General features: G+C 39.8%; 1 protein-coding gene across 7 annotated transcripts; it reads left to right on the top strand.

Moving 5' to 3' along the window:
- Positions 1-3,913: 3,913 nt before the first annotated feature.
- Positions 3,914-13,975, top strand: TLR10 (toll like receptor 10). 7 transcript variants are annotated; one of them, XM_033213975.1, is made up of 4 exons: positions 3,914-4,089; positions 4,565-4,621; positions 11,052-11,240; positions 11,360-13,975. In XM_033213975.1, the coding sequence occupies exon 4, from the start codon at positions 11,422-11,424 to the stop codon at positions 13,816-13,818; it is 2,397 nt and encodes a 798-aa protein (XP_033069866.1). In that variant the 5' UTR covers positions 3,914-4,089; positions 4,565-4,621; positions 11,052-11,240; positions 11,360-11,421; the 3' UTR covers positions 13,819-13,975. The 7 variants fall into 7 exon arrangements, with proteins under 7 accessions (XP_033069866.1, XP_033069870.1, XP_033069868.1 ...); XM_033213979.1 differs by lacking the exon at positions 11,052-11,240 and adding an exon at positions 7,912-8,046; XM_033213977.1 differs by lacking the exon at positions 4,565-4,621.
- Positions 13,976-14,902: the final 927 nt, after the last annotated feature.

Raw genomic sequence — 14,902 nt, 5'->3', positions numbered from 1 at the left:
GCCCTGACTGTAAGCCATGAGCCTGGGAAAAGGCTGTAGGAAGACACATGCAGAAGCAAAAGCAGCGATAAAGAGAAGTGGGGAATAGATTGAGGAAGAGTCAAAGAGAATTCAAGTCACAGCTAAAGTGGAGAGCAGCCCAACAAGACAGCCTGACCACCACGGCTGCTCTGGGAGTCTCCAGAAGCCACTGCTCCAGATCTCTACAGGGCTGGGCTGTGCTGCTGTATTTCCTTACAGCCACTAGTGTCTTTAAAATAAAACTCCACCCCCTTGTGGTAACCCAAGGCTCTCTGTTCATTGCAACTTACGTGAAAGCAGACTCATAGAAGACCCACCTCTGGAATCAGAGGAAGACATAGGAGGGAAATGTGTGTGTGTGTTTGTGTTTGTGTGTGTGTGTGTGAGTGCGCACATGCATGTGTGTAGGGGCGGGGGAAGTTTTTTTTTAAAGGAATAAAAATATTACATCTCAAAGTTATCAGCACATATGGTTCTGAGCATACTATTCTTGGTTGCTAGTTGTGAATAAGGATTTAAACGTTTTAGAAATCTCAGGTGAAGGCAGAGAGAGTATTACATAACCTCTTGGGCACCTGGAGTCGTGAAAAAATTGTGGACTTTGGAACCAGACTTACTTACTTTTGAATCTTGGCTCCCTCCTCTGTTGGATGATGACCTTGTGGAAGTTTTTTGTTCTCTTTCAACCAGTTTCTTTATCTGACGAATGGGAATAAAGTATATGTTCTGTGTACTTTGTGATGATGGTTAGCCCATATCTTGTGTGCAATACTATCTACACTTACGAAGCAAATGCAAGCTTAATGATGATGATTAGATGACACAGATGACAACTCCTTACTTGGCTCAACTTGTTTTTGGTAAACAAATGTAAAAACACCTAAAGAAAACTTCTCTGTTTATTGACAATAAAGTATTCAAACATGTCCATCTCTGGGAAAAGGAAGAATATGTCTTTGGACAACAAAAACCCCAAGTCATTATTTTTCCTTGCGAGGGCAATATACAATGTGAGTGTGCTGAGCATAGTAGCTTGAGAATTTCTGAAATGAAAAAGATTTTAGAGCTTAGTTCATCCAACAAGCTGGGAATACCCTCTCCAACATTCCTGATGGGTGTACAGCCAGCACCTGTCTTCCTACATCTGTGTAATACAGATATGTTTGTATATATTTAGGTGAGCAGCAGAGCTGGTTTTGTTTTGCTGTTGTTTTTCTTTTTACATTTATTTATATTTTGTGTGATTTCCCCCTACAATACATGTGGAAATACATGGACTACATTTTAAATTTAGAAACCCCAACATGGTAGCCAAAAAAATGTATTTTAAGGCCGGGCACGGTGGCTCACGCCTGTAATCCCAGCACTTTGGGAGGCTGAGACGGGCAGATCACGAGGTCAGGAGATCAAGACCATCCTGGCCAACACTGTGAAACCCCGTCTCTACTAAAAATACAAAAAAAAAAAAAAAAATTAGCTGGGCGTAGTGGTGAGCGCCTATAGTCCCAGCTACTTGGGAGGCTGAGGCAGGAGAATGGCGTGAATCCGGGAGGCGGAGCTTGCAGTAAGCCGAGATCGCGCCACTGCACTCCAGCCTGGGCGACTGAGCGAGACTCTGTCTCAAAAAAAGAAAAAAAAAATGTATTTTAAGAACCCACGCACTCCCCAATTTTCTACGACATAAATCTATTATAATCATTCATGTTTAAATTGATCATTCCTCCTGCGGACAAATCCATTTGGAAATTTTCTTCTTTACTCATGATCTCCAGCAGTCGCCTAAATCTTAAGTCAAGTATGAAAAAAACCTCAAAAATGTTGATTTAAAAATTGATCTGTACTTTGCAATCTACATTTTTTAAAATACAATGCTTGTTTTATCACTTCACTTCAAGACAAGACCTCTAGATCAGAGGTCTCCAATGTTTTTGGCACCAGGACCAATTTCATGGAAGACAGTTTTTCCACAGACCAGGTTTGGAGATGGGGGAGAGATGGTTTCAGGATGATTCAAACACATTACATTTATTGTGCACTTTATTTCTATTACTATGACATTGTAATATATAATGAAATAATTATACAACTCACCATAATGTAGAATCAGTGGAAGCCCTGAGCCTGTTTTCCTGCAACTAGATGGTCCCATCTGATGTGATGGGAGGCAGTGACAGATCATCAGACATTAGATTCTCATAAGGAGCACACAACCTAGATCCCTCCCATATGCAGCTCACTGTAGGGTTCACACTCCTATGAGAATCTAATGTTGCCACTGATATGACAAGAGGTGGAGCTCAGGTGGTAATGCAAGTGATGGGGAGTGACTGTAAATACAGATGAAACTTCATTTGCTTACCCATCACTCACCTCCTGCTGTGTGGCTCGGTTCCTAACAGGCCGTGAACAGGTACCTGTCTGTGGCCCAGGGGTTGAGGACCCCTGCTCTAGATAACTCCTTCCCACCCTCTCCTGCCTGATTGCTGAAATTATGGAGTCACCATTCCTACTCCTGCCCATCATCACATGACTGCCCTACCCAACTGATGAAAGGGATAACTGACCTGCACCTTGAAGAAAAGCATTGTCAAAGTGCTCTAAGATGCTGTGGAAAACAAGTATGGTGGTTCTGCAAAAAATTAAACAAAATGGTCATATGATCCATGAATTCCACTTCTAGGTATAGACTCAAAAGAATGTTAAGCACCAACTTAAATAGGTATTTGTGCACCACGTTCATAGCAGCATTATTCACAAGAGCCAAAAGGTGAAAACCACCCAAATGTCCGTTGATGGATGAATGAATGAACAAAACGTGGGATGTACATACAACAGAATAGTGTTCAGCCTTAAAAAAGGAAGGAAGGATTCTATTATTCTGTGTAGTAATAATAGAAATGATATGGATGAACCTTGAAGACATTATGCTCAGTGAAATAAGCCAGTCACAAAAAACCAAATATGGTATAATTCCACAGACATGAGGTACCTAGAGTAGTCAAATTCACACAGACAGAAAGTAGAATTATAGTTTCCAGGGTCTGAGGGGAGGGGAAAATGGGAAATTACTGTTTAACGGGTATAGAATTTCAGTTTGGGATGATGAAAAAGTTCTGGAGATGGGCAGTGGTAGTAGTTGCACAACAGTGTGAATGTACTTAATTAATGCCACTAAATTGTACATTTAAAAATGCTTAAGCTCGGCCAGGTGCGGTGGCTCACGCCTGTAATCCCAGCACTTTGGGAGGCCGAGACGGGCGGATCACGAGGTCAGGAGATCGAGACCATCCTGGCTAACACGGTGAAACCCCGTCTCTACTAAAAAACATGAAAAACTAGCCAGGCGAGGTGGCGGGCACCTGTAGTCCCAGCTACTCGGGAGGCTGAGGCAGGAGAATGGCGTAAACCCGGGAGGCGGAGCTTGCAGTGAGCTGAGATCCAGCCACTGCACTCCAGCCTGGGTGACAGAGCGAAACTCCGTCTCAAAAAAATAAAAATAAATAAAAATTTTTAAAAAGCTTGAGGTAGCACGCAGTGTGGCTCACACTGTAATCCTAGCATTTTGGAGGCCGAAACAGGCAGATCACTTGAGCTCAGGAGTTCCAGATCAGCCTGGGCAACATGGCGAGACCCCGTCTCTACAAAAAATGCAAAAAACTTAGCCAGGCCAGTTGGCGAGCGCCTGTAGTCCCAGCCATTTGTGCGGCTGAGGAGGATGGATCGACTGCAGGAGGTCAAGGCTGCAATGAGCAGTGATCACGCCACCGTACTCCAGCCTGGGTGACAAAGTGAGACCCTATCTCAAAAAAAAAAAAAAGTAAAAAATAAAAATGGAAAGATGGTGAACATGGTAACTTTTATGTTATATGTATTTTACCAAAATTTTAAAAAGCGCTAAGATTATGATGAATATATATAACATGCAATACCACTAGCATGCAGAAGAGGGCGGATGGGGTTTAAGCTTTGCAGAAAAACTTGCTTCAATTCGCTCCTGCAGCCAATTCTGACCGTGTCAACGAGTCATCCACACACCTGCAGCTCTTCTGAGACAGTGCAAACTCCGGGGTAAGAACCTTAGCTTTATTTGTTGTAACTCTCATTAAAAAGATATAAGGGCTACATGGGTCTTTTTTAAAGAGGAGATAATTTGAGCTAATATTGAAGGGAGGGAAGTAGGGTTATTTAGATTTTTCGTATTTACTATTTTGTGTAGATTAATGATGAGTGACCTTGGGGCTACTGATCTGAGGAATTTGTTGCAGATACTTGAGAACGTGGGTTTCTTTTCACTGATTGCGGATCAAACCTGGTCAGCCCTTCTATTCAGATTGAACGGTCCCACGCACTGTGGCAAGTTTTCTCTAGCCCTTATTTCCCCATGGTGTATGTTCACCTCTGCTGGGTGAAACCTTTGGCTATTTAAGGCACATTTGTTGCTCCTTTACCCCGTTGAAAAGTTCTGCATTTGTGTTACCTGTTTAAAAGTAGGGGCAGATCTGATGGATCTTGTACATTGCAGTTCTTATTCTGTTTCCTTCAGAAGTAGACAAAGAGGGCCATATGTGGTTGCTGTAAAGAAGAGGATGGTTAACAACCTGTGAGCATTTGATTTCTTAATGAGCTTTCTCCCAGACCACCTACATTGAGCTATTAGTTAGGAATAGCATGCACTTAGAATTTTATTTCAATTCTTGTGAACTTATAACTTTCCTAAGAATATATACACGTGTAGGCAAAGTCTCTCGAACTTTGTGGCACCTAGCAGAGTGTCCCACAGCAGCTGCATGAAGCTTCAGAGAGAGTGGCATGGGGTGAGACACGAGGAAGTGGCCGCCATGGCAGCTGGTCAGATCAATGGATTCAACCTCAGTGATTCGGTCCTTAGGATATGATTACATCCTAAGCTACCTCATTTCAAGGTTTAAGGTGCCTTCCATTTGGGTTTAGCTACCATCCAGAAGGAAACAAACAGGTCTGGGTTCAAATCTCTGCTTCTTCAATTGGCCATCTTGGGCAAGTTACTTTACCTCTGGGCTTTAGCTCCTTCATCTGTAAAATATGAATAATAATAGCCGCCATTTTGTTGAGTTGTTGAGGGATTAAACAAGATAATGGACAGAAAACACTTAGCTCCATGTCAGATACATAGGAAATACTAAAAAGAAGTCATTCTTACTCTTATGTTGCAAAGATCTTTCAACATTCAATAGGTTCTTAATCTCTTTTCTATTTCTTTATATCATTGGGGAAAGAGAAATTAGATGATTAAATATTCTTTGGTAAAACGCTAGTTGTCATTTGATGATGTCTTTTGACTTGGGCTTTTAAATTATAAGGTATTAAAGATGTATTAAGGAAGGTCATTCCCTCTTTTTTACTTCCTTTTAACATAGTAGTAGGGATATGATATTAGCATGTATATACTATTGATAGAATACATCACCAACATGATGAAACCCCATCTCTACTACAAATACAAAAATTAGCCAGGCGTGATGGCAGGTGCATGTAATCCCAGCTACTCAGGAGGCTGGGGCAGGAGAATCGCTTGAACCTGGGAGGTGGAGTTTGCAGTGAGCTGAGATCATGCCACTTTACTCCAGCCTGGGCAACAGAGTGAGACTCCATCTCAAAAAAAAAAAAAATGTTTACATCCTACTTTTAAAATTGCTTTAATGAGGCCAGGCACAGTGGCTCACACCTCTAATCCCATCCCTTTGGGAGGCTGAGGTGGGGAGATTGCTGGAGGCCAGGAGTTTAAGACCAGCCTTGGCAACATAGTGAGACCCTGTCACTATATAAATGTTGTTTTTATAAAATGTCATAATGCGTAAGTATTGCCTGAGAGATAGGACCTTTGTTATTATTATTATTACATTAAGAGAAGTTAAAAAAGAGTTAGTTCCTCTCCCATTACAGTCCCAGATAAGACTGTGGTATTGGGCAGGAGGAAGAAGTGGGTAAGAGAAACTCCGACTTCTCAGCCCAGAGAGTTCCAGCTAAAGCAACTGGGTTAGATTCTGCTGCATTCTTAAGGGGCCATGGCTGTAAGACCTAGAAGCTTAAAGTCAATTGCTACAAATGAAGCACTCTATGAGATGATAACATTAAAAGCACCTTTGTCAACCTAATGATTATAACCGCCAAGGTCCTATCAAACCATAATAGAGCCTGAGGCAAAAGAAACAATCAGTAATACTGATCCTGTCTTTATGACAAATGTCGATATTTTGTTCAACATCAATTTTGGCATTAATTTTCATTTTTAAAAATATTTCATGTAAACATTATCTTGATTCCTGAGTTCCTTGGGATCCCCTTAACATTTATGTCTTCCTCGCTTCTCCCAAGTCTTGACCTGATAACTGCCACCGTTTATTAAGTGTGATATGCTAGGCATGGTACTAAGTGATTTATATACATTGTCTTATGCCTCTTCACAAGCTCCATTTTACAGATGATAAAACCAAACCTTTCAGAAATTAAATAAACGGTCCAAGTTACATAGCTAATGAATGGTTAACATTGGACTTGAACACAGATCCATCAATCCCTAAAACCAAACTCATCTTTTTTTTTTTTTTTCTGAGACTGAGTCTTACTCTGTTGCCCAAGCTGGAGTGCAGTAGTGGCATCTCAGCTCACTGCAACCTCCTCCACCTCCTGGGTTCAAGCGATTCTCCTGCCTCAGCCTCCCTAGTAGCTGGGACTACAGGCAAGTGCCACCACGCCCAGCTAATTTTTTTTGTGTTTTTTTAGTAGAGACAGAGTTTCACCATGTTAGCCAGGATGGTCTTGATCTCCTCACTTCGTGATCCACCTGCCTTGGCCTCTCAAAGTGCTGGGATTACAGGCCTGAGCCACTGCGCCCGGCCCACCAAACTCATTCTTTAACCATCATGCCCTGCACTGTATCAGAAATTCACAACATAAATTCATTCATTCAACACATATTTATGAGAGCATACTATGCATCATGTTGTGCTAAGGATTAAAATGTTGAAATTCATACATACAAGGATTCATTCATTCATATGTGCATTCAACAAGTAGTTAATGAGCTGGCACCACGTGTCAAGCACCATTCTATGTGCTGAGGATACAGAAGTGAACAAGACAGACAGCTATCATGGGAATGAATGGAGAGAGGACAGTTGATAAACAAATGAACGAAAGTTTATTTACTAAGAGGTCATTCTGAAGAGATCATGAATTCATGGAAAATTATTTTCTGCTTCTAGTGGCATGGAAATCAAGATATTCTGAAATTTAATGTATAGTTTTAAGAAAACTGAAAGAAAATATAAAGTTTATCATTATACATTAGATAATATGAACACAATAATTTGAGTAGTAGTAGTTACACTTCCAGGCCACAGTTATAAACTGATTTTCTGTTAGAAATATTTAAAAGTAGATGTAGAAAACTTGTCTTAAATATATAACAGTTAAAAAATCCAGCAGGAACTAAGTTAATTAAATAGAATATTCACCTGTTTTTTTCTGATAATTATACTGTGTTATGTTTACATATTAATGCAGTATAATATTTTAGTATATATTACACTCTAGGGAGTCACTGAAATGTCAGCAAAGAAAAATATGGCCAGAGGCATCTAAGTCATTTGACCATGTTGTTAAAAGTTGGTGTTTTGAGAAATCATCTAAATATGGTGACCTTACCAAAATTGTTGCTTTTTCTCCAAGATGTTTGAGAAGACTTACCAGAAGAGTTTGCAAAACATAAAAATTATATGATCAATGTGGATAATTAATATTTTTACAAAAGAATTCTCTAAGTTTATGATGTAAGGGAGTTCACACAAAGAAACTATGATCATATGTGTTCCCAAGATTAGAGATAAGATGCTCTCTTTCCTTTACTAGTATCAGCCGCTAATGGAAAACTTGGGAGTGGCCCTCCTACTCCCTGCTCTCCAGAGGTTTTCTGGAATTTCTTTACTTCAAGAAAACACCAGACTTGGGAAGGTTCTAGAGAAGAGAAATACAGATGAGAGAGAGGTAACATTCTAAGTGGCCATATGTTTTGGTTCTGCCCCACCTTTGTTATCTCGCCATGTTTGTGTGCATTCCTGTGGGTGGGTGTGCCCACTGCCTCCCCCACCTCCCGTCCAGCCTCTCAGAATGATGGGAGCATGACACGCACAGAGAAGTCTCCCTACCCCATCCTCTTTCTGTTGAGCACGTCTTTTGCCCCCTCTGCTTGTCTATGGGAGTGACCTGTCTGAGGGAGGTTGAGGGTCAGTGTGTAACAGATACATACAAATGGAAGCAGAAAAACTCCAACACTAACTTATCACCTGCCCTTGGTACCTTCAGAGTGCCTGGGGTGGGGACATGTGTAGTTAAATTGTTTACTAATTTGAGATTAGAATCTAACCACCTCTCTCCACTTGCACTGATACATTCTCTCTGGCACAAGTTACTCTATAGTGTCCCAAGGAGTCTTCCTGCCAGCCTTGTGGCTCCCAGTCATTTCCACCCAACAAACAGAGGAATCTTTTTATTTATTTATTTATTTATTTATTTATTTATTATACTTTAAGTTCTGGGGTACATGTGCAGAATGTGCAGGTTTGCTACATAGGAACACACATGCCATGGCGGTTTGCTGCACCCATCAAACCGTCATCTACGTTAGGTATTTCTCCTAATGCTATTCCTTCCCCTACGCCCCCCATCCCCCGACAGGCCCCAGTGTGTGATGTTCCCCTCCCTGTGTCAACGTGTTCTCATTGTTCAACTCCTAGTTATGAGTGAGAACATGTGGTATTTGGTTTTCTGTTCTTGTGATAGTTTGCTGAGAATGATGGTTTCTACATTCATCCATGTCCCTGCAAAGGACATGAACTCATTCTTTTTTATGGCTGTGTAGTATTCCATGGTGTATATGTGCCATATTTTCTTTATCCAGTCTATCATTGATGGGCATTTGGGTTGGTTTCAAGTATTTGCTGTTGTGAATAGTGCTGCAATAAACATGTCTGTGCATGTGTCTTTATTGTAGAATGATTTATAATCCTTTGGGTATATACCCAGTAATGGGATTGCTGGGTCAAATGGTATTTCTAGTTCTAGATCCTTGAGGAATCGCCACACTGTCTTCCACAATGGTTGAACTAATTTACATTCCCACCAACAATGTAAAAGCGTTCCTATTTCTCCACACCCTCTCCAGCATCTGTTGTCTCCTGACTTTTTAATGATCGCCATTCTAACAGGCATGAGATGGTATCTCATTGTGGTTTTGATTTGCATTTCTCTAATGACAAGTGATTATGAGTTTTTTTTCATATGTTTGTTGGCTACATAAATGTTGTCTTTTGAGAAGTGTCTGTTCATATCCTTCACCCACTTTTTGATGGGGTTGTTTTTTCTTGTAAATTTTTTTAAGTTCTTTGTAGATTCTGGGTATTAGCCGTTTGTCACATGGATAGATTGCACAAATTTTCTCCCATTCTGTAGGTTGCCTCAAACAGAGGAATCTTTAAAATGTATGCCAGAACTTGCCGCTCCTGGACTCTAAATCTTCTGCTAGTTTCTAATTTCAGTCAGAGGAAAATTGCCAAGTTGTTACAAGATCTGACCTTCTCTCTGATTTCCTCCCCTAACTCCATTCCAGGCCTTCCTCACATTTTCCAAGCACATCAGGATCTTTAAATTTGTACTTGCTGTTCTCTCTCTCTCCAAAATACTCTTTCCCTAGACAACAAGTGGCTTGCTTCTTCACCGGCTTTAGATCTCTGTATGAATGTCACTATCAGGGAGGCCTTTTTTGATCATTCTATACAAAAAAATCACTCCCCAGTCTCTTTCTGTTTCCCTTATCATAGTTATTTTTCCTTCAAGTCAATATCACTGCCTGATATTGGTCCCCACCCAAATCTCATCTTGAACTGTAGCTCCCATGATTCCCACATGTTGTGGGAGGGACCTGGTGGGAAGTAATTGAATCATAGGGGCAGGTCTTTCCCATGCTCTCATGATAGTGAATACGTCTCACGAGATCTCGTGGTTTTATAAAGGGGAATTTCCCTGCACACGCTCTCTTGCCTGCTGCCACATAAGACAAGCGTTTACTCCTCATTTGCCTTCCACCCTGATTGTGAGGCCTCCCCAGGCATGTGGAATTGTGAGTCATAACATATAAATGTATCATGTTATTTGCAGTCTCTCTTTTCTTACCCTCTCTCTAGAATGTAAGCTGTGTAAAAACAGAAATCTGTTCTTTTCACTGCTACTTCCCCAGTGCCTAGAAAAGGCAGAATAGGTACTTAATACATATCTTGATTAATGAATATTGTAAAATCTTAGTACTCCAACTACCTCTGTTCTTTGTCTAATCAAATCACGTGAAGCTTAACATGTCTCCCAAAGTCCTCAGAATTCTATATCCTTCAGTTTCCTTATCTATCAAGTGGGAGTCATAGTACTTCCCTCACAGAGTATGGTGATAAATAAATAATATACACGAAGCAATTAGTATGTATCTTGACACATTGAAATCTAACCCGGAAGTTTTGATTCTATGCCACAGCAGAATTCAACAGATGGATATCAAGACCTTTGAATTCGATAAGAAGTTAAGGCATTTATAGTTGTCTAATAACAGACTGAAGATTGTAGCTTGGTATTCACTGGCAGGTCTCAGACATTTAGATCTTTCTTTTAATGACTTTGACACCATGCCTATCTGTGAGGAAGCCGGCAACATGTCACACTTGGAAATTGTTTTGCAACATTAATACTATTATTTGGCGGTGATCCAGATTGCTTTTGCCACTAACCTGAAGACATACAGAGGCAGAAGGACAGGAATCATTCTATTTGTTTCCTGTTTTGAAACTTCCATCTGTATAGGTAAGTGTTGAAAGTCCAATATTAGCTCCAGGGACTTTCTATATCCACAAATACAAAAATTGAGGGGTAACGCCTTGATATCAAGTCAAAGGTTCACAGTGTCTGGTAAGAAAACAAATTACTTTCAATTTTCTTGAAATCTTCAGGCTATCAAAAGCAGATGTGAGAGAGGGTGTTGAGTCTGACCTGACAATGCGGTTCTTAAACTGAAGGGCCATTATGCTTCTCCTCTCTGAGAATCCTGACTTGCCTCAACAACAGAGATATGGCACAGTAGCCAGCTTGCAGACTTCTCAGCCAATGCTCTGAGATCAAGTCAAAGACCCAACATACAGGTTGGGACGCTATTCCAACCTCTTGATGAGTATAGTCAGATGTTGGCATTTTTTTTCACAAATAAAAGTCCTACAGGATTTAACCAAATAAAAACCTAACATTATATACTGTCTTTTAGGGTTTTGAGCTCATCTTCATCATTCATATGAGGAAATCAGTGGTAAAATCCTTGGAAATACAATGAGACTCATCAGAAACATTTACATATTTTGTAGTATTGTTATGACAGTAGAGGGCGAGGCTCCAGAGCTGCCAGAAGAAAGGGAACTGATGACCAACTGCTCCAACATGTCTCTAAGAAAGGTTCCCGCAGACTTGACCCCAGCCACAACCACACTGGATTTATCCTATAACCTCCTTTTTCAACTCCAGAGTTCAGATTTTCATTCTGTCTCCAAACTGAAAGTTTTGATTCTATGCCATAACAGAATTCAACAGCTGAATCTCAAAACCTTTGAATTCAACAAGGAGTTAAGATATTTAGATTTGTCTAATAACAGACTGAAGAGTGTAACTTGGTATTTACTGGCAGGTCTCAGGTATTTAGATCTTTCTTTTAATGACTTTGATACCATGCCTATCTGTGAGGAAGCTGGCAACATGTCACACCTGGAAATCCTAGGTTTGAGTGGGGCAAAAATACAAAAATCAGATTTCCAGAAAATTGCTCATCTGCATCTAAATACTGTCTTCTTAGGATTCAGAACTCTTTCTCATTATGAAGAAGGTAGCCTGCCCATCTTAAACACGACAAAACTGCACATTGTTTTACCAATGGACACAAATTTCTGGGTTCTTTTGCGTGATGGAATCAAGACTTCAAAAATATTAGAAATGACAAATATAGATGGCAAAAGCCAATTTGTAAGTTATGAAATGCAACAAAATCTTAGTTTAGAAAATGCTAAGACATCAGTTCTATTACTTAATAAAGTTGATTTACTCTGGGATGACCTTTTCCATATCTTACAATTTGTTTGGCATACATCAGTGGAACACTTTCAGATCCAAAATGTGACTTTTGGTGGTAAGGCTTATCTTGACCACAATTCATTTGACTACTCAAATACTGTAATGAGAACTATAAAATTGGAGCATGTACATTTCAGAGTGTTTTACATTCAACAGGATAAAACCTATTTGCTTTTGACCAAAACGGACATAGAAAACCTGACAATATCAAATGCACGAATGCCACACATGCTTTTCCCTAATTATCCTACAAAATTCCAATATTTAAATTTTGCCAATAATATCTTAACAGACGAGTTGTTTAAAAGAACTATCCAACTGCCTCACTTGAAAACTCTCATTTTGAATAGCAATAAACTGGAGACACTTTCTTTAGTGAGTTGCTTTGCTAACAACACACCCTTGGAACACTTGGATCTGAGTCAAAATCTATTACAACATAAAAATGATGAAAATTGCTCATGGCCAGAAACTGTGGTCAACATGAATCTGTCATACAATAAATTGTCTGATTCTGTCTTCAGGTGCTTGCCCAAAGGTATTCAAATACTTGACCTAAATAATAACCAAATCCAAACTGTACCTAAAGAGACTATTCATCTGATGGCCTTACGAGAGCTAAATATTGCTTTTAATTTCCTAACTGATCTCCCTGGGTGTAGTCATTTCAGTAGACTTTCAATTCTGAACGTTGAAATGAACTTAATTCTCAGCCCATCTCTGGATTTTGTTCAGAGCTGCCAGGAAGTTAAGACTCTAAATGCGGGAAGAAATCCATTCCAGTGTACCTGTGAATTAAAAAATTTCATTCAGCTTGAAACATATTCAGAGGTCATGATGGTTGGATGGTCAGATTCATACACATGTGAATATCCTTTAAATCTAAGGGGCACTCGGTTAAAAGACGTTCATCTCCCTGAAGTATCTTGCAACACAGCTCTGTTGATTGTCACCATTGTGGTTATCATGCTAGTTCTGGGGTTGGCTGTGGCCTTCTGCTGTCTCCAGTTTGATCTGCCCTGGTATTTCAGGATGCTAGGTCGATGCACACAAACATGGCACAGGGTTAGGAGGACAACTCAAGAACAACTCAAGAGAAATGTCCGATTCCACGCATTTATTTCATACAGTGAACATGATTCTCTGTGGGTGAAGAATGAATTGATCCCCAATCTGGAGAAAGAAGATGGTTCTATCTTGATTTGCCTTTATGAAAGATACTTTGACCCTGGAAAGAGCATTAGTGAAAATATTGTAAGCTTCATTGAGAAAAGCTATAAGTCCATCTTTGTTTTGTCTCCCAACTTTGTCCAGAATGAGTGGTGCCATTATGAATTCTACTTTGCCCACCACAATCTCTTCCATGAAAATTCTGATCATATAATTCTTATCTTACTGGAACCCATTCCATTCTATTGCATTCCCACAAGGTGTCATAAACTGAAAACTCTCCTGGAAGAAAAAGCATACTTGGAATGGCCCAAGGATAGGTGTAAATGTGGGCTTTTCTGGGCAAACCTTCGAGTTGCTATTAATGTTAACGTATCAACCACCAGAGAAATGTATGAACTGCAGACATTCACAGAGTTAAAGGAAGAGTCTTGAGGTTCTACAGTCTCTCTGATGAGAACAGACTGCCTATAAAATCCCACAGTCCTAGGGAAATTGAGGACCACATACACTGTTGGGATGTAAATTGATATAACCTTTATGATGGCAGTTTGGCAATACTCATTAAAATAACAAATGGCTATTCCCTTCATATCAGTTTCTGGAAGGATTTCTAAGAATGTATCCTATAGAAACACCTTCACAAGTTTATAAGGGCTTATGGAAAAAGGTGTTCATCCCAGGATTGTTTATAATCATGAAAAATGTGGCCTGGCACAGTGGCTCATGCTTGTAATCCCAGTACTTTGGGAGGCCAAGGTGGGTGGATCACGAGGTCAAGAGATGGAGACCATCCTGGCCAACATGGTGAAACCCCGTCTCTACTAAAAATACAAAAATTAGTTGGGCATGGTGGCATACGCCCATAGTCCCAGTTACTTGGGAGGCTGAGGCAGGAGAATCACTTGAACCCAGGAGGTGGAGGTTGCGGTGAGCCGAGATTGAGCCACTGCACTCTAGCCTGGAGACAGGGCAAGACTCCAACAAAAAAAAAAAAAAGGAAAACATCCTCATGTCCACAACATTAGGTCTAATTCAATAAATTATAGTACATTAATGTAATACAATATTACATGCCACTAAAAAGAATGAGGTAACTCTATATTTACTGATATGGAAAAAACATATTAGTATGTTATAAACTATTAGGTTGGTGCAAAACTAATTGTGGTTTTTGCCATTGAAATAAAAGTGTAAAGAAATCTACACCAGATGTCGTAACAGTGGTTTGGGTCTGGGAGTTTGGATTATAGAGAGCATTTGATTTCTATGTTGTATATTTCCATAATGTTTGAATTACTTAGAATGAATCTGTATTTCTTTTATAAGTAGAAAAAAACAATAAAGATAGTTTTTAAAGCCTACGCATCCTACTCATTTGGCTTGATTCTTCATTCTGGTCTCACAGGTCACAGGAAGAAAAGCATAAAATATAAAAAATTATAATTTTGCAAATTTATATTTCAAAAATAAATACCATGTCACTTTTCTGGTTAGAAAAAAATTCTGTGGCTTAAAC

The sequence above is a fragment of the Trachypithecus francoisi genome, unplaced genomic scaffold (assembly GCF_009764315.1).
Source record: "Trachypithecus francoisi isolate TF-2019V2 unplaced genomic scaffold, Tfra_2.0 Lachesis_group1, whole genome shotgun sequence".
In the NCBI taxonomy this organism is placed as follows: Eukaryota; Metazoa; Chordata; class Mammalia; order Primates; family Cercopithecidae; genus Trachypithecus; species Trachypithecus francoisi.
This window is presented reverse-complemented; position numbering and strand designations above follow the sequence as displayed.

What these genes read in the sequence shown, in the direction of transcription:
- TLR10 (XM_033213978.1), top strand. Translation starts at nt 11,422, where the DNA reads ATGAGACTCATCAGAAACATTTACATATTTTGTAGTATTGTTATGACA.